General features: G+C 42.1%; 1 protein-coding gene across 1 annotated transcript in view; it reads left to right on the top strand.

Annotated features, from left to right (window-relative positions):
• ADCY1 (adenylate cyclase 1) overlaps positions 1–24,468 on the top strand; it is a 126,529-nt gene that overhangs the window by 37,173 nt on the left and 64,888 nt on the right. Inside the window, exon 4 of the mRNA XM_012458522.3 lies at positions 7,225–7,336. Within this exon, the coding sequence (XP_012313945.3) occupies positions 7,225–7,336 (112 nt within the window). The remainder of the gene's footprint in view (positions 1–7,224; positions 7,337–24,468) is intronic.

Genomic DNA, 24,468 nt, shown 5'->3' with positions numbered 1-24,468 from the left:
TAAATGAAATAGAAAATAGAAAACAATATTTAAAAATCTACAAAACTAAGAGTTGCTTTGTGAAACATTAAATAAGATTTTGACAAGTCCTTAGCCAGATCAGTAAGAGAGAAGACTCAAATAAAATTGTAAATTAAAGAAGAGATATTATAACTGATGCCACAAAAATGAAAAAGGATCATAAGAGACTACTGTGAACAATTGTACACCAATAAACTGTATAACCTAGGAAAATTTGATAAATGTCAAGAAACATACAATCTACCAAGACTAAGTCATTAAGAAGTAAAAAGTTTGAACAGACCTATACATTTAGGCATCCTAAATGGAAAGGAGAAAACATAGTATAGAGATTGAATCAGTTATCAAAACCCAACAAAGAAAAGTCCAAGCCCAGATAGTTTCACTGGTAAATTCCACCAAAATTTAAAGAATTAATGGCAGTCCTTCTCAAAGTCTTCTAAAAAATTGAAGAGGAGGGAACACTTTCAAACTATGAAGTGAAACATTGTCCTGATATCAAAGTCAGACAAGAACACTACAAAAAAAATTATAGGCAAATATCCCTGATAAATATAAATTCAAATATCCTCAGCGAGATACTAGCAAATGCATCCAGGATCATATTAAATGCATATACACCATGATCAATTGAGATTTATCCCTGGAATGCAAAGATAGTTCAACATGCAAAAATCAGTTACTGTGATAACAACATGATAAGGGAATAGGGAATACAAATCATGTGATCATCTCAATAGATGCAGAAAAATATTTGAAAAAATTCAGCACCCTTTCATGATAAAAATTATTGACAAATTTGGATTAAAAAAAACCTCAACAAAATAAAGGCTATATATGACAAGCCCACAGCTATGACATACTCAGTGATGAAAAACAGAAAGCTTTCCCTCTAAAATCAGGAAGAAGATGATATCCACCCTCACCACTTCTATCTAGTCAACATAATACTGGAAGTCCTACCCAGAGCAATAAGAGAAGAAAGAACAGCAACAAAAAAAGGCATCCTAAATGGAAAGGGAAAGACTAGGAAGCAGCAGGAAAACAGGCAGCCTACTTGGCTGAGACTGGCTAAGAACGAGGAATGACTCCTCAATATGAGAAGGGATGAATGAGAGTCTTTCTGTGGCCCACTTTCTCACTGGAGATCCAGGTGATGGGAGGGCATCTTGACCCTCCCAAGTTTTGAATCCATCTTAGGAAGCAGTTGGGAGGCTGTGAGCAGAAACTGCTCCAGGGAGGGAATTTTCCCTGGTCCCACACCCATTCTGCAACCTAAGTGGCTACAGCAAGATGCCATTTTTAAAATCCTAGCTTTTAGCAGAGTGTGCGTTGTTTTGGGATCCATCAGTGCCAATCCTAGCCATTCAGGAAACTTGGGCTATTTGCTTGTGGAACTAGAACAAAGCAGAGGTGGGGTCCTCCAGCTGGAACTGAGAAGCAATCATGATGTGGCCTGCAGCCACTGGCACTGGGAAACAGGCACCACTCCTGGGACTTAAGCAGGATGTGAATTGCCATGGAGTCTTCGTCTTGAGTTGGGTGGGGGCTTGTATGGCCTGGTGCTGAGTTGTAGGCTAGGCATGAACTGCCTGGGTCTGAAGGATTAGTCAGGTCAGTTGTGACAGTGGGACTGGGATGTGAGAAGGATGTGTTTACCCCATCTGCTGGCCAAGGCTGTGGCTGCTGGGGTTGGCCCCGCTTTCCCCAAGGCAGGATCAAACTCTTACAATTTGATAAATGAATTCAATCAAGTTGGAGAATAGAAAATCAATGTACAAAAACCAGTAGCATTTCCATACATCAGGAATGTACTAGCTGAAAAAGAAGTCTAGAAAGCAATCCCAATTACAATAGCTACAAAAATAAAATACTTTAAAGTAAATTTAACCAAGATGTAAAAGATTTCTACAATAAAAACTATAAAACAATGATGAAAGATATTGAAGCGGACACATAAAAATGGAAAGACATTTCACATCCATGGATTGGAAGAATATTGTTAAAATGACCATAATACCAAAAGTGATCTACAGATTCAATGCAGTGTCTATCAAAATATAAATGATGTTCTTCACAAAAATAGAAAAAAAGAAATCCCAAAGTTCATATGGTACTCCAAACGACTGAATAGCCAAAGCAGTCTTAAGCAAAAAAGAAGAAAGCTGGAAGTATTATGTTACCTGACTTCAAAATATACTACAAAGCTATATTAACTAAAACAGCATGGTACTGGCATAAAAACAGATGCATAGACCAATAGAACAGAATAGAGAACCCAGAAATAAATCCATGTAATATCAGCCAACTGATTTTTGACAAAGGTGCCAAGAACATACATTGGGGAAAACAGAATGTCTTCAATAAAATGTGCTGGGAAAACATTATGCATATGCAGAAAATGAAACTAGACCCCTATCTCTTACCATACACAAAAATAAACTCAAAATGGATTGGTCATAAATGTAAGACCCAGACTCTGAAATTTCTAGAAGGAAACATAGTGGAAATACTTCAGGATATTGGTCTGAACAGATGTTTTATGGTTAAGACTTCAAAAGCATAGGCAATAAGATAAAAACTAAAGAAATGGAATTATATCAAACTGAAAAGTTTCTGCACAACAAAATCAACAACAGCACGAATAGACAACAAAAGAATGGGACGAAACATTGGTAAGCTATTCATTTGATAGGGATTAATATCCAGAATATACAAGGAACCCAAACAACTCAATAGCAAGAAACAAATAATCTGATTTTAAAATGGGCAAAGCATCTGAATAGGCATTTCTCAAAACAAGACATCCAAATGGCCAAAAAGTAAATGATAAAATGGTCAGCATCACTAATCATTATGGAAATGCAAATCCAAACCACAATGAGAATCATCTCACCCCAGTTAGATTGGCTATTATCAAAAAGACAAAAAACACATGCTGGTGAGGATGCAGAAAAAGGGACCTCATATCTATTGATGGGAATGTAAATTAGTACAGCCATTAGGGAAACTAGAGTGGAAGTTTCTCAAAAAGCTAAAAATAGAACTATCATATGATCCAGCAATCCCAGTACTGTTTATATATCCAAAGGAAAAGAAATCAGCATGTCAAAGAGATATCTGTTCTCCCTGTTTATTGCAGCACCATTCACAATAACCTAGATGTGGACTCAACCTAAGTGTCCAACAGCAGATGAATGGATAGAGAGAATGTGGTATATTTACATAATGAAATACTATTCATCATAAAAAATGAAATTCTGTCATTTGTGTCAACATGGGTGTTCCCAGGGGACATTATATTAAGTGAAATAAGCCAGGCATAGAAAGATAAATACTGATAGTCTCACTTTTATATGGAAGCTAAAATAGTTAATCTCTTAGATGTAGGCAGTGGAATAGTGGTTACTAGAGGCTGGGAAGAGTGAGAGGTAGGGAGGCACAGGGAGAGATTGGTTAATGAGGACAAAATTACAGGTAGATAGGAGAAATAAGTTCTATTGTTCTATAGCATGTAGGATAATTCAATAATTTATTGCATCTTTTAAGTACCTAAGAGAGAGGGTATTTGAATGTTACCAACACAAAGAAATAATAAAAATTGGAGGTGTTGAATGTCCTGATTGCCCTGATTTGATAACAGCTTGTTGTATACATATATTGAATTATCACACCATAACCCATAAGTATGTACAATTATATGTCAGTTAATATATACATGCATATATACATATATTTATACAACACACACACACACATGTACACACACACATAAGTAACATAAAAGAAGGAAATCTTGCCATTTTCAACAATATGTATGGAGCTGGAGGACATTACTGTAACCTAAGTGAGTAAGACAGAAATATCTGCATGATCTCATTTGTATGTGGAACTAAAATAGTCAAATTCATAGGAGCAAAGTAGAATGGTGGTTGCTAGGGAATGGAGGCAGAGGAAAATGGGGTGATGTTGGTAAAAGAATACAAAATTTGGCCAGGTGCGGTGACTCCTGCCTGTAATCCCAGCACTTGGGGAGGCCAAGGTGGACGGATCACAAGGTCAAGAGATGGAGAACATCCTGGCCAACATGGTGAAACCCCGTCTCTACTAAAAAATACAAACATTAGCTGTGCATGGTGCATGCCTGTAGTCCCAGCTATTCAGGAGGCTGAGGCAGGAGAATCACTTGAACCCGAGAGGCAGAGGTTGCAGTGAGCCGAGATCGCACTACTTCACTCCAGACTGGTGACAGAGTGAGACTCCATCTCAAAAAAAAAAAAAAAAAAAAAATACAAAATTTTAGCTAGGCAGCATGAATAAGTTCTGGAGCTCTAACATACAGCATGGTCACGATATTTAACAATGCTGTATCATACACTTGAAATTTGCTCACACACGCGTAGCTATGCAGAGGTAATGGCTATTTCAATTACCTTAATTGTGTCAATTATTTCAACCTATGTAGGTTCATCAGAACATCAAATTGTATACCATATATACACACATACACATGAGTTTTTATGTCATTTTTATGTCATTGATATCTCAATAAAGTTGTTAAAAGAAAATGTGTTACGTACATAAAATGAAATGCTGTTAAGCCTTAAAAAAGAAGGAAATTCTTCAATATATGACAAAATAGATGAAACTTGAGGACATTATACAGATGAAATAAGCCAGTTACATACAGACAAATATTGCAATATTCTACTTATATGAGGTATTCAAAATAGTCAAATTCATAGAATTGAAGAGTATCATTGTGGTTATAGGGCCTTGGGGGAGGAAGAAATAGGGATTTACTAGTCAATGACCGTACAACTTTATTCAAACAAGGTGAATAAGCTATAGATATCTGCTGTACAATATATTACTTGTAGTCAACAATAATGTATAGTACACTTTAAAAAGAATTAGGGAACTTGTAGGTCAGTTGAGATTATCCAGTCTGAAGAACAGAATGAAAAAAAGAATGAAGAAAATGAAGAGTGTCAGGGATCTATGGGACACCATCTAGTATATCAGTACACACATATTGAGAGTCCCAAGAAGAGGAGAAAGAGAAAGGGGCAGAAAGATCTCTGAAGAAATTAATGGCCATAAATGTCCCAAAGATCTTGGAAAACATTAACTTACACATCCAAGAAGCTTAGGGCACTCCAAGGTGGGTAGACTCAAAAAGACCCACATTGAGACATGTCATTATCAAACTATCAAAAACTAAAGACATGAGGACAGTTTTGAAAACAGCAAAAGAAAAACGATTTATCATCTACATGGGATCTTCAACAAAATTATCAGCTGATTTTTCATCAGAAACCAGGGAGGCCAGAAGGCAATGGAACGGCATGTTCAAAGATTGAAATGAGAGAATTCTGTATCCAGCAGAAATCACAAGAGCAGCACTTGCTGCGGAATCCTCTTCCCCCGATGTCTGTGTGCCCCTTTCTTCCTCGCCCTTCCTTCAGGACACCCCTGACCAATCCTACTTGACAGTACCCACAGCTCCACATCTGACTTCTCTGCTTTTCCACAGTTTTACATGTGTCACCTTTGACGTTCTCTGCATGTCTGCCCCTTCCGTGAATAGAATGGCGTCTCTCTGAGGGCAGTGAGGTTTGTTTGAATCCTTTTTTTTTTTTTTTGAGATGGGGCTGCACTCTGTCTCTCAGGCTAGAGTGCAGAGGCATGCTTCAGCTCTCTGCAGCCTCCACCTCCCAGGCTCAAGTGATCCTCCCAACTCAGCCCCCTGAGTTGCTGGGACTACAGGCGCATGCCAGCACATCCGGCTAATTTTTGTAGTTTTTGTAGAGATGGGGTTTTGCCATGTGGCCCAGGCTGGTCTCAGACTCCTGGACTCAAGTGATTCACCTGCCTTAGCCTCCTAAAGTGCTGGGATTCCGTAATCCCATGAGCCACTGTGCCCTGCCATGAATCTTTTATTCACTGCTAAATCCCAAGCACCCAGAACAATGCTAGCACATATAGCCCTCAATAAGTAATTGTTTAATAAACAAGTGGATAAATGAATTAGAATACTTAAAAATTATTATACATGATTGTAAGCAATCACTGAGCTCTTACTAGAGGCAAGGTATGACTTAGACTCTAGTCTTATTCTTATTTTACATGGTGGACATGCGGAATGGTTGGATAAGTTGCTGTCAATGGTAGAGCTGGATAGGCCCCTTGGAGTCTGAGCTCTGAACCCCGCTCCCCTCATGCCTCTCCAGGCTGGCCCATCTTTGGTGATACCCTGTGTTGTGAACAAAGCAGGTCATTTTCCTTTACTTTGCATTTATTTCCTATAGCGTTGCTGGGGATGGTCTGGGTTCTGGAAGCCTCAAAGTTAGAGAAAAACTGAGAACCCTTTGAACAAATGTGAATAAATGATTGGGGCCCTGTGCAGAGGTATCTTAAATCTACAACATTTTTACAAACAAAAATAGGTGATTAATTTTTTTCTAATATTTTTCAAAGAGCATGTTTTAATATTACAAGAAGAGAAAACAATAGAAAACATCTTTTTAAAGTCTTATTATCTCCAGAAAAGATGGAAGTTCCTCCCTGTGGGTAGACACCGTGTTGTTTAGGGCTGACCCCAGTGCTATAATAAATAGACGCCCAGTACGTGGAGTCTTTGATGCAAGACAGTGTGTTTCCTGCTTTCATTGCAGACTGAGGGGGTGGCCCCTTTGCCCAGGAATTCGGGGACTCCTTCCCCTTCCGTTGTGAAACACTGACACCATACTCAGGGCCTGGGATTTTCCTGCATTCAGCTGGCAGAAGGGGAAAAATAGGGTGTGGAGGGACCCACATGCTTAAAAGCATATCACTTCTGCCTGGCGCTGCTGGCCGCATCCCAGTCTCGTAACCTCCCCAGAAAGGGGAGGCAGGTCTAGCAGAGTGCAGATGGGCTCTCCCTATGTGGTGTGAGGGGTCAGTATGGGGGATGGCAAGCCTTAAATGGCCTCAGCATTGACTCCCCCAGTGGCCAAGGCCTGGCATCCTGTGGGTTTTCTGAGCCTCAGTCTTCTCACCTGTAAGGTGGGAACCAGGAAGCCTTCATTTCTAGTCTGCGTTGAGGAATAAATGGGGTGACTGATTCTACAGTGATTTGGAGATGTAAATGTCTGTACATCTCTAGAGGTTATTTCCTGAGTGGCTGGGAGAAGGGCAGCCTGGCATCCCTTTCTCTTGCAGCATCCTGTTTGCTGACATCGTGGGTTTCACGGGCTTGGCATCCCAGTGCACGGCTCAGGAGCTGGTGAAACTCCTCAATGAGCTCTTCGGCAAGTTTGACGAATTAGCCACGGTAAGTGCAGTGTCTTTCTCTGTTTGAATTAAATTAGAATTGCTTCTGGAGTGACAATATGCCAGCTGGATTCCCTGTATTTGGACCATGAACTAAACTGATTGCTAAGCATTTCTTCCAGCAAGGTTATAAATCACCTGTTGTTTTTAGCCTCATCGTTCATTGATTCCTTTCCTTGGACTGAAGCCTTGCATTTACCAGATAAGAAAATGCTTGCACAAGCATGGCCAGCATGCCTTCCGATTGGGGCTTCCGTGCAGAAGGCTTCATCATGCAGGCCACACATAAGTGTGAACACCTGTGCACCATCCTGCTGCCATTGTGTCCCGCTGCAGACAGAGCTGGTGGTTGCAACCCCTCGTTCTGCGACAGCCTTGGTTCTGGGCTCTACTGGAACAGGCCTGATTTTGGGTCTGCCACTCTCCTGGGATTGAAACTTGTCTGCTGGGGGCCCAGTTGTTGAGGCCTCCTGATACCTGGCGCAGGCAGTGGCCACCTTTGCCCTCATCAGACTGTGTGCTGGGGTTCTGAAAAACCTTCCTTGGACCAGTCACATCTGGTAGCTAAGTTCTGCTGAAGGTCGGGCCAAGGCCACGCCAACAGCCTTGGTTTGTAACATGCATGTTCAGAAGCAGAGATGAGCAAGCCAGCCAAACCTCCTTGCACAGCGATTTGCCCTCCTGGGACTTAGTCACGTTGGCCACAAGGCTCCTGCGGGCCTGCCATTGGTCCCCCCTTTCTCCCCACAGAATGTGCTGTGTTTAGAGACAGGACATGTGGGGCTGGGATCTCAGCTGCAGAAGCCAACAGATGTTGCAGGCCCAGGGAAAGCACATCTATATCCTCCCCTTCCTTTTCCTCTACTGCCCACAGATAAGTTGTACTACTCATCAGTCACCAGCTCGAAAGCTAGAATGTGCCCTGTTCACACATGGTGGAACTTCCCCTCGCCATTCAACGGGCACATCCTTCCTGAGATTTTCACTCCTGGCCTGTGCAGGAAGGGTTGGCTTCTGCAGGACGACTGACCATGACCACAGGAAGTCTCCTCTTTCTAAGGAGGAAGGGGAGGAGGGAGTTCTGAGTCAGGAGAGTCCAGGATGTGATGCTTTTCAGGGCCACTGACCCACCTGGGTGTCCTTGGACCCCAGACACCCAGCATCCCTGCCATTTGAGAGTGTGGGAGAAGCACAGTGAGATGGAGCCAAGTTCAAGTTCACCTTGTTCAGCCTCACTCTGGGTGGGCAGAGAGGGGTACTGAGGTCAGTGTGAGAGGAAGGGGCAGTGAGCTCTGTTCAGCAAGGCAGCACCTTTCTAGAGGAGGTGACAGTGAAGAGTCTTGGGGAAAAATGTGGATGCTCAATCAATGAAGGAGGGGAGAGGAGGGCATCCTGGTTGGGGACTGGCTTGTGCAGAGTCCTGAGGGGCGTTCTGAGCACAGGGTAGGGCTGGGCAGGGCAGAGCCAGGTGGTAGTCACACGAGCTGAGGCTGGCAAGGCTCACCATGCCTGGCAGCAGTTTAGGGGTCCCACTGCAGGTGGGAGAAAACTTGGGAGGCTGTTGTAGACACATTGGTAGTGATAGAGGTTAGGTAGGAAGGCCAGGGGAAAGAGGGTGGACACTGGGGATTGTGGACTCTACTCCCCTTGGAAGATCCCTGTGGGGAAGAAAAGGTCTTGAGATCAAGTTGTAAAGTCACTGTTTTCCATGGTTTACTAGAAAAGTGAACAGTGATTATGTCTTTGCAGGCAGTGATAATCCGTTGATAGCCTGGGCCAGTGTTCCACAGCAGCCTGTTTGGGAAAGGCCGCTTCATCTTTCTGCTGGGCACTGGAGTTTCTGGTCTGCAGCGCCCTTGCAGTCTTGTCTGGGCCGTCCACTAGGCTTGACCCCTGGACTGCACAGCCAGTGTTGTGTCCCAGGCCTGCTCCTTGCTTCCCACCCCTTTACCAGGAAGCTGGTCATCTCAGGAGCTTTTCTCTGGAGGCTCCCGCTTGGCCCACCTGGGCCTTTTCTCTCTCACAGTGCTCTGAGCTGTGCTGGGCCCTCCACTCCTACCATCTGATTCTGTCTTCATGGCAGCCCTGAGATCAGCACCTTTGTCCCTGAGGGGACGGGACCCACGTTGGGTCAGCCCAGGCCCCTTGCAGTCCTGCTGTAGACTTTAGTTCTCCTATGAGGCACCTTATTTCAGCCCAGTTGCTTTGCAGTTTCTTCCTTTGATAAAGAAAGAAGTGCTGGCTCCTAGGAGAGGCTGAGGGTGTCATGGAGAGCTGCCTGCTGTTCATGGTGCTGTGCTGTCAGCCTGCTCCCAGGCCTTGGCATCTGCTGTTCCTTTCTATCTGTGCCACTGTCCAGGGTATATGGGCGGGGGCTCTGGGCCTGTTTTGAGGCATCATCACATGCTCTCTCATCTCATGTTTCCATATTCCAAGTGGCTCCTTGAAACCTACTTGACTCTTTTGCCAGGATACTGATTCATGCCTGGGATGCTGGCTTACATACTTTCGTCAAGAAGAGTGCAGACATGTCAGAGAGTGGGTGATGTACATGGTGGAGACGCCTGGTGGGTCAAGTGGAGTGAGAGGTGTGTGTGCCTGTACATAACATGTGTGGGTGTACACGTGTGAGCATGTATATGAACATGTGCGCGTGTATGCACACGTGTATACACACGAATATGTGAACATGGGTGTGCATTTGTGAAAATGTACATGAGTGAGCTTGTGTGCTTGCAAATGCACATATGTGTTGTGTGTGTAGGTGTGTTACATGTGTGAGTGCTTAAATGAACACGTGTGTGTAGGTGAGCATGGATGTGGTATATATGTATGTATGTGTGTGAGTATGTACCTGTGTGAGTGTGCACCTATTCTGCATGCATATGCCTGTGTGTCCCCCTGTGGGTCATCACTTTTGGTTGGGGACATTCTCTTGGAGTCCTTTGGCAGCACAAAGCACAGTCACCTCATGAGAAATGGGGACTGAGCTGACATGATGTTGTGTCAGGGGAGTCTGTCCTCATTTACTTCCCGTGTGTGCACATATGTGTGCATTGCAGACACCTACTGAAGCACGAGGCCCTGCACTCTGCTATCCACTCTTCCCAGTGACCATGCAGGATTGTGGTGTTATCCCGTTTCCAAGAGAAGGAGACTGAGGGTCAAGGAGGACCAGCTAATTCCTAGAGGCTTGGTGGATCTGGACCTACCAGACCATAATGCGAGGCTCTCTGCCTGGGGTCAGCTGACTAGGTCTGTGAAGGGCAGATTGTAAACATTTCAGGCTCTGTGGGTTACATATTGTTTCTCTTGCAACAACTCAACTCTGCCCTTGGAGCGTGGAAGCAGCCACAAATATGTAAACAAATGGGTGTGGCTGGGCCCCAGTCGAACTTTACAAAACAAGGAGTGATCCGTGGCCTCAGCGTGCCAGACCCTTCTCTATGCCATGACACCTGAATGGTGTTACACTGAAAGACATCCATGTGCCCTGTCTTTGCCATGTGCCTGCCCAGCAGCTGGGCAGTGGCTGATGTGTCAGCGTCTGGGTGGGTGGAGTGTCCTGGGAGTCAGCCCATGGAGTCCCAGGCTGTGCTGCTGGCCACCTTTGTTCTTGGGGACACTGTGTCTGGGTAGCAGGCCTGACAGCGCTGGCATAGGTTAGGATATCATTACAGCTGCAAGGTGCCTTCATGCAGCCCTTGAATTCTGCCAGCTGAGAGCTCCAGGTGCTCATGAGGAGCATGGCAGAGAGAACTGGACCAGCAGTCCCTGCAGCATAAATAACATCACCTCCAGTAACTACAGCTCTGTTGTAAAGTGACTGCTTGGTACCCAGCAACATACGAGTTTGAGCTGAAGAGAGTATTTTCTGGTTTCTAGGAACATATTGTTGCAAATGGCATCCATTTGGGCGCGAAGCCCTTAACCACCTGGGAGCAGAGGAGAGCTTGATTAGGGATCTTGCTAGCCAGGCAGGAAGGGGGACGAGGGCCTTGCCCCAGGCACTAATGCCACCGCAGAGTGACAGCCTTGGGGTGCAGAGGGCTCGGCAGTGCGTGGGTGGGGGCACATGTTGACCAGAAGTTGTTTTATAGCACTAGAGGGCCAGAAGGAGATGCTCCGATGTGAGCAGATGCAGGCAAGACGGGCTGGGCCTGTTTCTTCTCTTGACCCCAGCCCTCAAAATCAGAGTAGAACTTTAGGAGCCTGAGTTGAAAGTCTTGAGTTTGGCTGCACGGTGCAACACGAGGAGACAGAGGCCAAGTTGCTGCCCTCACAGAAGTCTTTCTAACATCCTGGCCAGGACATGATGTCATCTTTATTCTAAGAGTGAGCAAAATGAGGCTCATGTGGTAAAGCAGCATCCCCAGAGCCACAGCCAGGATTGGAAGCAGTGTCATTATGACTCCAAAACCTGTCTCACTAGAAGAGGAGAACTCCTATTCAACCTTAAAAGCCCCCAAGGCCATCTTTTCTCCAGGTCTCTTCCCATTGGGCCTCTGACCTTTCACCAGCCTTCTGTGGAATGGGTGCATCCTGTCCAGCTAACGCTACTCATCCATCACTGTGTGTGTGACTGTTTTCCAGGGAGGGGGTGGCCTGTGGACAGCCCATACACATGTCTGAGTTGGCACTGAGTCCCAGTGCTGAGCATGGAGTCTGGCACACAATGGCTATCCCTGCCTGTGTAAGTGGGACAGTGCCATGCCAGTGTGTCCACTCCGATGGCTTTTAGACTCAGCCTGTTACCTGAGACAGGGGGACCTCTGATGGGGCCCACCTAAGAGAATGACCAGAGGAGGCACCAGGGTGGCTTACACTGGGCACTTGTTTGCCAGCAGGAGCCTCATTTGGAGAAGCTGAATTGGGCTGGGAACAGGATCAGTACCTGGGAGAACTGGCCTTGGGTTTCCTTAGGGCTCAATTTCCTGTGCATGATGGCTGTGAAGAGCACTGGCCATTCCTTACCCTCCCTGTAGCTGTAAACAGGCTCCAGAATCCACGCTGGGGAGTCGGTCGTGGGGAGATGCATCTGCAGAGCAAGCACAAGTCTGACTGGCTGTCACCAGGTAGTAGTGAATATCCTGTGGGGCCAGAGGGAGGAGACCAAGCTCTGCAAGACCCCTGGGCGCCCACTTCACATATGCACAGCCCTGGCTGAGCATGAGGCTGCCCCTGGCAGGTTCCTGGTGGGGAGGTTCTTTGCTGTTTCTCAGCACATGATTGAGAAGCAATTGTCATGTCACCTGGGACACCTTAAGGTGGATTCTTAGGCGAGATCCAGAACCACTCATCAGAGTCCTAGGGACCAGGAATCTGCATTTTGCTAACTGCCCTGGAATTTTACAGGCCAGAGGCTGAGAGCCACTGTCTAAAACTTGTGCTCATATACAAACCACTGGGCCTCAGAGGTGGGTCCCATGGCATCCTCCACTCTGACCCCGTGGGTTTTCCTCACACCCCAACCTTTCAGCCAAAGGAGCCTCTCAGCTTCCCTGCCTGAAGTCCTCGGTTTCCACCATCCACCTCCATGCTCCTGCCCCTGCTACAGCCCCTCTAGGGTCCTGCACAGTTTATACTGAGCAGAATGGAAATGCACCTTTCTTCACACAGCAGGGAAGGTGTTTCCCTGTCCCGGGATCCTTGCAGAGTGACCTGCCCAGACCTTACCAGGGTGGAGGGTGAGTGCTTCCTGGGGGTGGGGGGGAAGGGGGAGTATATGAGGAGGCACCCCTGCACTTCCCCAAGGCAGGTCAGCCCATGGACCATGTTTTGTTGTCTTTAGGAAAATTATTTATTGAGAACAGTTCTCAAATATGTGTATTGCATGAAAGACTTTTTGAATACAAAGTGAATCTGTCAGTTTTCCGAGGAAACATTTACATAATACTCTGCCTTCTGCAACCTGGCATACTTCTTTCTTCCAACAAACTGCACCATGTGTGGCCTAACTAGTGCCCGCCTTCCACGAATGCATGTGAGTTCTGTGGTTCGTTACCTCTGGGATACGTTATACCTCACCAGGATTTCTGCAGCAGCTTCTCATGGGGTGAGCATGAGGAGCTCTGCTTCTTGTTTCACACCTTTCCTCAGCTTCCCACTGTCCTAGGTGGCACAGAGGGCTCCTTACTTTGGAATTGTGGTTGACTGATATTGAGCTGCGCATGTGTACGGTTCTGTTCATTTGGGCATATGTACACATGTGTGAAGCCACCACCACAGTCAAACGCTGAGCATATCCTTCAGTGTTTCCCAGACCCTTTGCAATCCCTCTCTCCTCCTACTTCCCATTTTTCTCTCTCCCTGTGTCCAGGCAACTACTAATCTGCTTTCTATCACTACATAGAAGTTTGAATTTTCTAGAATCTTATAGATATGGAACAAGGCAATATGTACTCTACATTGTCTGGCTTTTCTTCACTGAGCATAATTGTTTTGAGATTCATCCAACATGTTGCATGTGTCAGTACTTCATTCCTTTTCATTGCTTAGAAGTACCCCATTTTGTAGCTGTACTGAAGGTTGTCTCTCCATTCACCTTTCAATGGACATTTGGGTTATTTCTAGGTTTTGGTTGTTAACAAATAAAGCTGCTGTGAACATTCACGTACAAGTCTATATATGGGTATTCAGTTCTCTTAGGTAAATACCTAGGAGTAGAATGGCTGAAAAACGTGGGCGATGTATGCCTAACTTTTTATAAAACAGACACAATGTTTTCAGAGTTATTGTAGCATTTCACATTCCCATCAGCAGTGTATGAGCTACAGTTGCTCTGTATCCTCATCAGCACTTGAAATGGTCAGTCTTTTTAATTTTAGTTTTTTTCTAGCAGGCATGTGGTGCTATTTTCTTGTGGTTTTAATTTCCTATTTTTAAATAACTGATGTGATTGGGCATCATTTCAAACCTTTTGATCCCTTCTTTTTATTTGGGTTGATTTTTTTCTTTTTGTGGAGTTTTGAGGATTCTCTATATGTTCTACATACAAGTCCTCCATCAGATATATGATCTCCCAGACATTGTTTATTCTCTTAACACTGTTTATGAAGTCCGACTTAACAGTTTTTTAATGCATTATAATTTTTGTGTTGTATTTGAAAAATATTTGCCCAAAGTGCTATAACTGTCTGTTGTTTTCCCAAGGCTACTGTGGTGAATTACCACAAACTTGGTAGCTTGAAACAACAGAAACTTCTTTTCTCACAGTTTTGGAGGCCCAAATATAGAAATCATTATTGCTAGGCCAAAATCCAGATGTTTGCAGGACCATACTCCATCCAGAGGTTCCAAGAATTTGTCCCTTCCCTCTTAACATCTTCTGCTGGCTGTTGGAATTCCTTGGCTTGTGGGCATATCACTCGAGTCTCCCTCTGCCTTCATATTGCTACCTGCTCCTCTTCATCCTTCTGTTTTCTTCCTCTCTCTGCCTTTTCCTCCTCCTTCTCTGTCTCTCTTTCCCTTTCTCTGTATGTGTGTAAAATTTCCTCCTGTCTCATTTTTAGAAGGATACATGTCATTGTATTTAGGGCTAATCTGGATAACTAAGACGGTTTCCCCATTTTGAGATCCTTAATTTATTACATTACAGTGACCTTTGTTTTTATTTTGTTGGTTTGGTGTTTTTCCGTGTAAGTTTGCATTTACAGATTCCAGAAATTTGACCATGAGTGTCTTTGGGGGACTAGGGAAGCACGGAATTTCAGCCTACCACACCTTGCAGGCGGTCATCCAACAGTTCTCTGGATTTCAACCTCCTTATTTAAAAATAAGACTAAATGTGACTATTTCGGTTGGTTAATGAGAAGTAAAGTAACAAAAAGCCTAAAGCATCTAGCACAGTGCGTAGGACAGGGTTTACACTCAATGTATAATAATTATCATTGTTACCAGGAAAGCTGTGATCAGTGGGGTCAGTGTTGTTAAAACTACACAGGTATTTGAAAATCCAACTTGACAACCATTGGGATCCTCTAACATAAAGATATGATAAACTCATTTTAGAAATCCCATCAAGTTCTTAATTATATAACCAGAAAACATTTGATGCTAGAAACTGTCCATTTATCAGCTTTGTCTGTTTTAGAGAAGTGTCAAATAACGCTTATCTTATTACCATTATAATGCAATTGGATTCCATTTTAACTCTGCAAATGTCTGCTCATTCTGCTATGTGCAGAAAACTGCTAATCGCTGGGATAGTGCATATGTAAGGAGGAACAATCTGTGACTTAGTCTGCCTCACAATCCAGCAGGGAACAAAAGTTTTCCTTAAATACTTGTTTTATAGAGCACATACTGTATCACAAAAAAATTGAATACTATTTAAATTATTCTTCATTTTATGAGTTCTGCATCCAAACTTGAAAACAAACATCATCCACAAAAAGTCAAAGCACTGGATGCAATTATCAGATTAATGTTTAATAAAGTGAAAACACAACATAGTGTATTCATAATTTTTGTGCACATGTGAATTTCCATAGCTTTACAAATTCACATTGTCCTAAGGAAATTCACATAAGAAAGATAAACAAATAATCACAATCATTTGTTTCATTTGCTGGCTGTCTAAGCCAAGGCTGCGTATGTCTGCATCTCAGAGTAATGTTGCAAAGTAGATAAATATATACCTAAGTAAAATAAAGTAAAAATCTGTGCATAACCAAAGTCATAGATTTTCCCCTATGTTTTCTTCTGGAAGTTTTATAGCTTGAGGTTTTACGTTTAAGTTTATAATACACTTGGAGTTAATATATATTTCAAGGTATGGGTCAAAGTTGGATTTTTTCTTCGTCTTAATATCTAATTGTCCCAGAATCATTTACTGAAGACTTTCATTTCTCCACTGAATTCCCTTTCCAAAATTTTAGAAAAATCACTTGTCCATATGTAGGTGAATCTATTTCTGGATTTTAAAAATTCTGTTCCATTAACCTATGTGTTTATCTTGACATTAAGAACCACACACCCTGGCCCTGTAGTTTTATAACGTATAGTCTGGAATCAGGTTCTGTGTTTTATTCGCTTTGTTCTTTTTCAGAGTGATTTTGGCTATTCTAGGTGCTTTGCTTTTCCATGTGAATTTTAGAATTAGCTCTTCAGTGTCTGTAACAAAGGCTGCTGAAAGTTTGTTTGAGATTTGTGTTGAGTCTATGTTATCAATCTTGGGAGGATTAACATTTAAAAAATAGTCTTCTGATCCATTAAAACAGTATGTTTATTTAGATTTATTTAGATTTTCTTTATTTTTTTTTCTCAGAAGTGTATAGTTTTCAGTGTATATGCATTTGTTTTTTCTTTTTCTTTTTCTTTCTTTCTTTTTTTTTTTTTTTTGAGACAAGGCCTCTTTCTGTTATCCAGGCTGGACTGTAGTGGGGCCATCACAGGTCACTGCAGCCTCCAGCTCTGGGGCTCAAGCAGCCCTCCTGCTTCAGCCTCCTGAGTAGCTGGGACCACAGGCACGTGCCACCATGCCCAACTAATTACATTTTTTTTTTTTTTTTTTAGAGATGGAATCTTACCATGTTGCCCAGACTGGTCTCGAACTCCTGAGCTTAAGTGATACTCCCGCCTTGGCCTTCCACAGTTGCAGGGATTACAGGCATGAACCATCATGCTTGGCCAATGTATATATATTTTATATATTTCATCAGATTTATTCCTAAGTAGCTCCTAGGTTTTTTTTTCTTTTTTTTTTTTGGCAGAGTCTTGCTCTGTTGCCCAGGCTGGAGTGGAATGGTGCAATCTTGGCTCACTACAATCTCTACCTCCCAGGTTCAAGTGATTATCCTATCTCAGCCTCCCGAGTAGCTGGAATTACAGGCACGCACCACCCTGCCTGGCTAATTTTTGTATTTTTGGTAGAGACAAGGTTTCACTATATTGGCCAGGCTGGTCTTGAACTCCTGGCCTCAAGTGATCCACCCCGCTTGGCCTTCCAAAGTGCTGGTATTACAAGTGTGAGTCAATGGTAGGCTGTTGGTAGTTATGTTTTTTGGGGTAGTCAAAAGTTATACATGGATTTTTAACTGTGTGGGGGTTGAGACTCATAACCTGTGCTTTGTTCAAGGGTCAACTGTACAATGGAGTTTTTGTATTGATAAACTGTTCTGAAACTCTGCTAAACTCACTTATTTCTAGTAGGTTTCTATATACGTACATTTTCTACATAAATCATTATGTTGTTTACTGACTAAAACCACCAGTACAATGTTGAACAGAAGCGTTAAGAGCAGGATTCTTGTCTTGTTCCCAATATTAGGGGAAGGCATTCTGTCTTTCAGCATTAAATATGATATTACCAGTTGTTTTTTTGTGTGGATACTTTTTATCAAGTTGAGCAAGTTTCCTTTTATTTCTAGTTTGCAGAATTTTTTTTTTTTGAATCAGAAGTGGATGTTGAATTTTCTGTAGTCCTTTTGCACCTATTGAAGGCATCATATGGCTTTTCTTTTTAGTCTGCTCATATAATGAATTACACTGATTGGTGGTAGGATATCTAAACATCCTTTTGTTCCTTGGACAAACCCTACTTGGACATAAAGGTGGTCCCTGACTTACGTATGCTGTTTGACTTTAAGACGATGGGAAAATGATGCACATTCTGTACAAACTGTCTTCCTCTTGTGATGTTGGGAGGTGGCAGCAAGCCACAGCTCCCGGTCAGACATGCAGTTTTGACCTTCCATATTTCCAACTTATCACACATTTACTGGGTTGCAAACCCATCATAAGTTGAGAAGGATCTGCGTTGTATTACCCTTATTTATTGTTGGCTTTGCTTTTCTAAAATTTTGTTTAGAAAATTTAAAGATATTAGTCTGTGGCTTTTCTTATTCTGTACATGGTGTCAAGATAATGCTTAACTCATAGATGAGTTTGGGAATATTTCCTTTTGTTGAATTTTGGAAGAGTTTTTGTAGAAATGGTATTCCCTCTTTCTTAAATGTGTGGTAGAATTTACCAGTGAACCAGCGAATCCATCTGGACCTGGCATTTTCTTTGTGGAAAGATTTTTAACTACAAATTTAATTTCTTTAAATAGAGTTAGTCAGACTTTTTTTTTTCTTTCTTTCTTAAATAAGCTTGGTAGTAGTTCTTCATAGTCTTTGCTTTCCTTCTAATAGCTGTAGAATCTATAGTGATGTCACTTCTCTTATCCATAGTTTTGGTAAATTTTGTCTTCTCTTTTTTCTGATCCTTTTGGCTAGAGATTTATCAATTTTATTGATTTTTCTTAAATCATTCCTTTTCATTTAATTGATTTCTCTAATTTTCTATTTAATTATTTCTTTTCATATCTATATTATTGTGTTGCTTCTGGGTATTTTGGGTTTAATTTGCTCTTTTTTGTAGTTTCTTAAGGTGTCTGCCAAAGCCATTAACTAAACATTTTTTGTCTTTTAATATAAGAATTTAGTGTTGTAAACTTACCTGAAAGTATTTCTTTAGCAGTATCCCACAATTTCTGGTATGTTGTGTGTTTTTCTGATTCTGTTCAAAATACTTTCTAATTTCTCTTGATTTTTTTTTAAGTCCCATGAGTTATTTAGAGATGTGGTTCAGGGATATTTCAAAGATCTTGTTTTTTACTTCCAATTTAGTTCTTTTTTGGTCAGAGAATATGCTTTTTATGATTTGAATCCACTTAAATTTGTGGCCCAGAATATGGCTTACTTTGGTGGTTTAGTACTTTGATTTTGTAGATTCTATTGTTAATAGCGTGTTCAGTAAGTACCAATTAGGTCAATTGGTTGGTAGAATTGTTCATGTCTTCTACATCTTTATTGATTTCCTGGCTACTTGTTCTCTCAATTATTGAGAGAGGGACATTAAAATCTCCAACATAATCATATATTTTTTCTTTCGATTCTATCTATTTTTACCTCAAGTATTTTTAAACTCTGTTATTTAATTTTTAAATATTTATAATGGTTATGTCTTCTTGATGAATTGACTATTTTATTGGTAAGAAATGAGCCTCTTTATTCTGGTAATATTCTTTGCTTTGTAATCCCATTTGCTGATATTAATAGAGCCATTCAACTTTCCTTTGACTATTGTCAGAAAGAATAGTTGTTGCTCATTACCCACAGGACATTGGTTCTAGGACCACCCGTGGATACCAAAATCTGGATGCTCAAGGCTCTTATAAAAAAAATGGCATAGTATTTGCATATAACTTTTATATACATCCTCCTGGATACTTTAAATCTTCTCTGGATTGCTTATAATACCTAATACAGTGTATATGCTATGTAAACAGTTGTCATGCTGTATTGCTTGGGGAATAATGACAAGAAAAAAAATGCTGTTCATGTTCAGTATAGATGCAACCTTGATGGGCCTAACTACATTCTGTCATCTGCAGTTGTTTGGATCCATAAATGCAGAACCCATGGATATGGAGGGCCTGTGTCTTTTTCCATCCTTTTGTTTTTAGTCTGTGTCTTTTTTTTTTTTTTTTTTTTAAGACCTGGCCTCGCTCAGGCTGGATTTCAGTGGAGCGACCTTGGCTCACCACAATCTCCACCTCCCAAGTTCAAGCGATTCTCCTGCCTCAACCTCTCAAGTGAGATTACAGGCACCTGCCACCATGCCCAGCACATTTTTGTGTTTTTTTTGTAGAGAAGGGGTTTCACCATGTTGTGGCCAGGCTGGTCTTGAACTCCTGACCTCAGGTGATCCTCCTGCTTTGGCATCCCAAAGTGCTAGGATTAGAGGTGTGAGCCACCATGCCCAGCCTATTTGTGTCTTATTTACAGTTTTTTCCTAATTAGTTTTGCTTTTATTTTATTTTTTTTGACCTAAAATGAGAATCTCTGCTTTCAGTTGAGGTGTCTGCACTGTTTGCATCAGTGATGTGGTTGGGTTTAGCCTGTTACCTTACCATTTGCTTTTGGTTTGTCTCATTTGTTCTTTGTTCCCTTTTTTGTTTTTTTTTTGGCCATTTTGCCAATTTATTATGTTTTATGATTCCATCTTACTGCATTTATTGGTTTGTTAGTATAACTCTTTGTTTTGTTATTTTTGTGGTTGCTTTTAAGTTTATAATAGATATTTTAACTTTTAGCAGTCTACCATCACATGATTTATTAATTACAGCATAAGAAACTTATAATTGCATACATCTGTTTCTTCCTTCTTGGCTTTTATGAAGTTGTTGCCATACATTTTACATTTTCTTGTGTTATAAACTCCATTTTACATTTTATTTATACTCAATTCTCTTTTAAAGCAATTTAAACAGTAAAAATATCTGATCTGTTTTTTCACATAGTAACCATTTCCTTTGCTTTTCATTCATTTATGCAGTAAATATTTCTTTGTGTTTTATTTTTCTGCCTAAATAATTTCTTTTGGCTGGTAGTGGTGGCTCATACCTGTAATCCCAGCACTTTGGAAACTGAGGTGGGACGATCACTTGAGGCCAGGAGTTTGAGACCAGACTGGACAACATAATGAGACCCCATCTCTACTTAAAAAAAGAAAAAAAAATTAACTGGGTGTAGTGGCACATACCTGTAGTCCTACCTACTTGGGAGGCTGAGGTGGGAGGATCACTTGAGCCCAGTGAGTTTGAGACTGCAGTGAAATATGATCACATCACTGCACTCCATCCTAGGTGACAGAGTGAGACCTTATCTGTGAAAAAACAAAAAAATACTTTAAAAAACATTTCTTGTAGTGCTGGTATTCTGGTGATGAATTCTTTTAGTTTTTGTACTTCTGAAAGACTCTTTATTTTGCCTTAATTTTTAAAAATGTACTTTCACCACGTAGAGAATTCTAGGTTGACAGTTTTGCTTTGCTTTCTTCAGAACTTTGAAGATATTGTTCTGTGGTCTTCTCTCATGTTGTCTCCAATAAGAAGTCTGCCATCAACTCTGTTCCTTTGTTTGAAATAGGTCTTCTCTACTTTTTTTCTTTTCATCATTGGTTTTAAGAAATTTGATTTTGATGTGAATTTGAGTTTTCTTCATGTTTCCTGTGCCTGCAGTACACTGAGCTTCTTGCATCTGTCGTTTTACAGTTAAATCAAATTTGCAAAAAAAAAAAAAAACAAAAAAACACCTGGGTGATCCTTTCTCATATGCTTTTTATGACCCCTCCCCTTCTTCCTTCCAGATCATCAGTTCCACATGTATTAGGGAGTTCCACTCTTGAGGGAGCCTGCAGCCATTGGGGATTAAACAAATTTTTTTTTGGCTTCTTTTCCTTTCTACTTCCTTCGGATAGTAGCTATTTCCTTCTGCAGTATATGTCCCGTCATTAATCCTACTCAGTATGGTTTCCATCTCAGACACTCTAGTTTTCATCTTCAGAAGTTCAGTTTGAATCTTTTTTCCCTTTGTTGAGGTACTGCTTGTAAGTTCAAAATTGGAATGACCCAGTTCAGTCCTCCTTTATTTTTATTACTTTTTTTTTTGTATTCTTTGTGCGTTGATGGTGTTACGTATTTTTCGAGTGTATGATTTACTCTAATCTGCGTGAGTTGATTTTTGGGGAGCATGTAGAGTATGTGTGTGCCTCTTATGTGCTGGTCTTGTGTGTGAGTCCCTGGTGTTAGACATGCAGGTGGCCCCTGTGAAGAAGGAGCACGTGAGATGCGTCTCCCTCAGATATGCTGCTGTTGTGTCTGGGTGTACAGCAGCAATGGAGCATGTCTTTTAAATGCCATGGTCTCCATAGGGGCATTATATGCAGGAAAGAGCGGCCTTTCTTTCTAATGGTTTATAGCAAGTCATGGCTGCCAGGTGTCCATGCATACTGAAGCCCACTGGTAGCCAGGATGGGTCACATTTAGTTTATAGGCTCCAGGTTGTATAATTGACAGCTACAAGGGCCTGTTTCTGAGTCTCTGGTGTTGGAGATGCAGGTGGCCCCCATGAAGTCGGACCACATGGGATGTGTGTTTCACAGATAAACTTGTCATATGTCTGAGGCCCTTGTGGTGATGCAAGTGGCCCCTATGAAGTGCAGGCTTGGAAAATTACACACAGCTGTGGTCCAAACATATCTTTCTCTATGAAGGTCTCTGTGGGAAGTTAAACAAACACAGAACATGTTTGCTTTAGTCTTGATAGTAGCTGATGGCTTTTTTACCTCCTTAGCCATGGCTGATAGTCACAGATGTGAACAATATTTGTGACCTTTTTCCCGTTTATTGGATGCTTCTTAGATTTACATTTGCTTTAATACCCATCTATAGTTGGGAGACTGGCCACACTCCTTTGAATTGATGAGAAACACCTGCTGTGGCTCATCTCACTCTACCTTCACCTGTGGAGGGACAAGGCCCCTTCTCTGGATGTCAGTTTTCTTAATGGGAACATGAACTGGTTGAACTAAGCACACAGTTCCTTTATCCAGTTCCAGAAGACCGTGGGGCAGCATTGGGTGTTCACTGTGTGCCATCTATGGAGATAAAACAATCCCAGCTTGGCCGCTTATCAGCTGGGCTGCCTGTGGCTCATCCTGATCCCATTCCTCAGGTGGATGGGAACACAGCCCCTTAGTTCTGGAAGGTCATAACTCCAAGAACCCTTCTAGGGATCATTTTTTCCCAATGAGAGCATCTCACATTTTTGTAAGTTCTCAGCCCCACATTGAGTGTTTCCTGGCGCATGCCAGAGAAGCATTCAGATTTCAGATGGTGCAAGTGGGTCCCTGACGGAGGTGAGTGCAAGTATAGACTGGTCAGTATGGTGAAGTTAGACAACCCCGTGAGACGTTCCCATTCCCTGGACCTGTAGGATATGCTGAGCTAGCTAATGGCCTCTTAAAGTCTGTTTTGTCCCCAAACATGGACACATCAGTAGACATTCTGATCCCTGGGACCCAACACAGAGGAGTATTTGAGCAATGATTTAATGAGTGTTCAAGTTAGGATCACTTGCATTCATATAATTTGCTTTAAGGGAATATAAGACAAATGTGGTGCTGGGTTTAAAAATCCTCCTACAGGCTGACATGGCACTGGGCCTCCTGTGCACAGATGACAACATACATGGCTTTATGGTGCAGTTGTTACTCAGCTGAGCCTAGGTTTGCTTGCCCAGCACAGTAAAGCCAAAATATCTACATGGAGGGAGAAATATCTGTAGCGGGAGAAAGAAGGGCCCTCATTTGCAGGGTGCCAAGCAGGGAGGATTGAGCAACTTCCGCTTAAGACAGAACCTCTCCAATGGCTTGCAAGCAAGGTTTTTAAAGGGAGGGGTAAACTTCAGGAAAGCGGAAGTTACAGACAAAATCATAAATCAATACATGGCAGTTATACAATGGTTTGGCCTAAAAAGATGGGATATCTTGAATAGGGGTTTCCAGGTCATAGGTAGAGTCAAAGATTTTCTGATTTTTAATTGGTTAAAGAAGAGAAGCTTTGTTTAAAATTTTGGGATCGACAGAAAAGAATGTCTGCTCAGGTTTGTGGGCGTGACTTCCTCCAGGCCCTTAAGAAAGAAATTTAGGACAAAGATTAGCAGTCAGAGTTCAGTCCTCAGTTCTCTGTTATTTGAGTTCTACATGCCAGAGTATCCATTTGGGGTCTGAGTTTCTAAAAAACAACTCAGGGACATATGTTAAGATGTTATCTTTATTTCTATAGGGAACCAAACATCCTGTGACTTTAACTTCCTTGGCTATTGTTTTGAGCTACTGTTACCTTCTTGCTTATCAAGTTGTTCATTTACCTCTCAGGGCTAGCTGACAGCCTGGAATTTCTCTTGAAGGAACTCAGGATTTTCCTTTATTTCCATGCTTATTAAGGGCCTGCAGACCCTTAAGAGGGGTCCCTCTTCCGTCTCACAATCTGACCATTTCGTTCAAACTTTAATTGCCAAAAGATGACATTATTATGGCTTGTGTTAGTGAGGTCACTAATTTTCATTTATTTTGTGTTTACTATGGATATTTCCAAAAGGGACTCATGGAAGCCGGCCCAGGAGACAGAGCTGTCCCTGTCAAGTCTCAGGCTCATGGAGCTGTATATTCACTTCCATCTTTCCTGAGCCCCTCCCAACCTTTGCTCTCCTTGTGGATCCTTTCAATGAACTTGATTCAGGGGCCAGGAATCACCAGGCAACTGCAAGGACTGTACCCACGTCATCCTTACTTCTCAGGCCT

The sequence above is a fragment of the Aotus nancymaae genome, unplaced genomic scaffold, assembly GCF_030222135.1.
Source record: "Aotus nancymaae isolate 86718 unplaced genomic scaffold, 86718_ANA_hifiasm-v0.15.2.pri h1tg000065l, whole genome shotgun sequence".
In the NCBI taxonomy this organism is placed as follows: domain Eukaryota; kingdom Metazoa; phylum Chordata; class Mammalia; order Primates; family Aotidae; genus Aotus; species Aotus nancymaae.
This window is presented reverse-complemented; position numbering and strand designations above follow the sequence as displayed.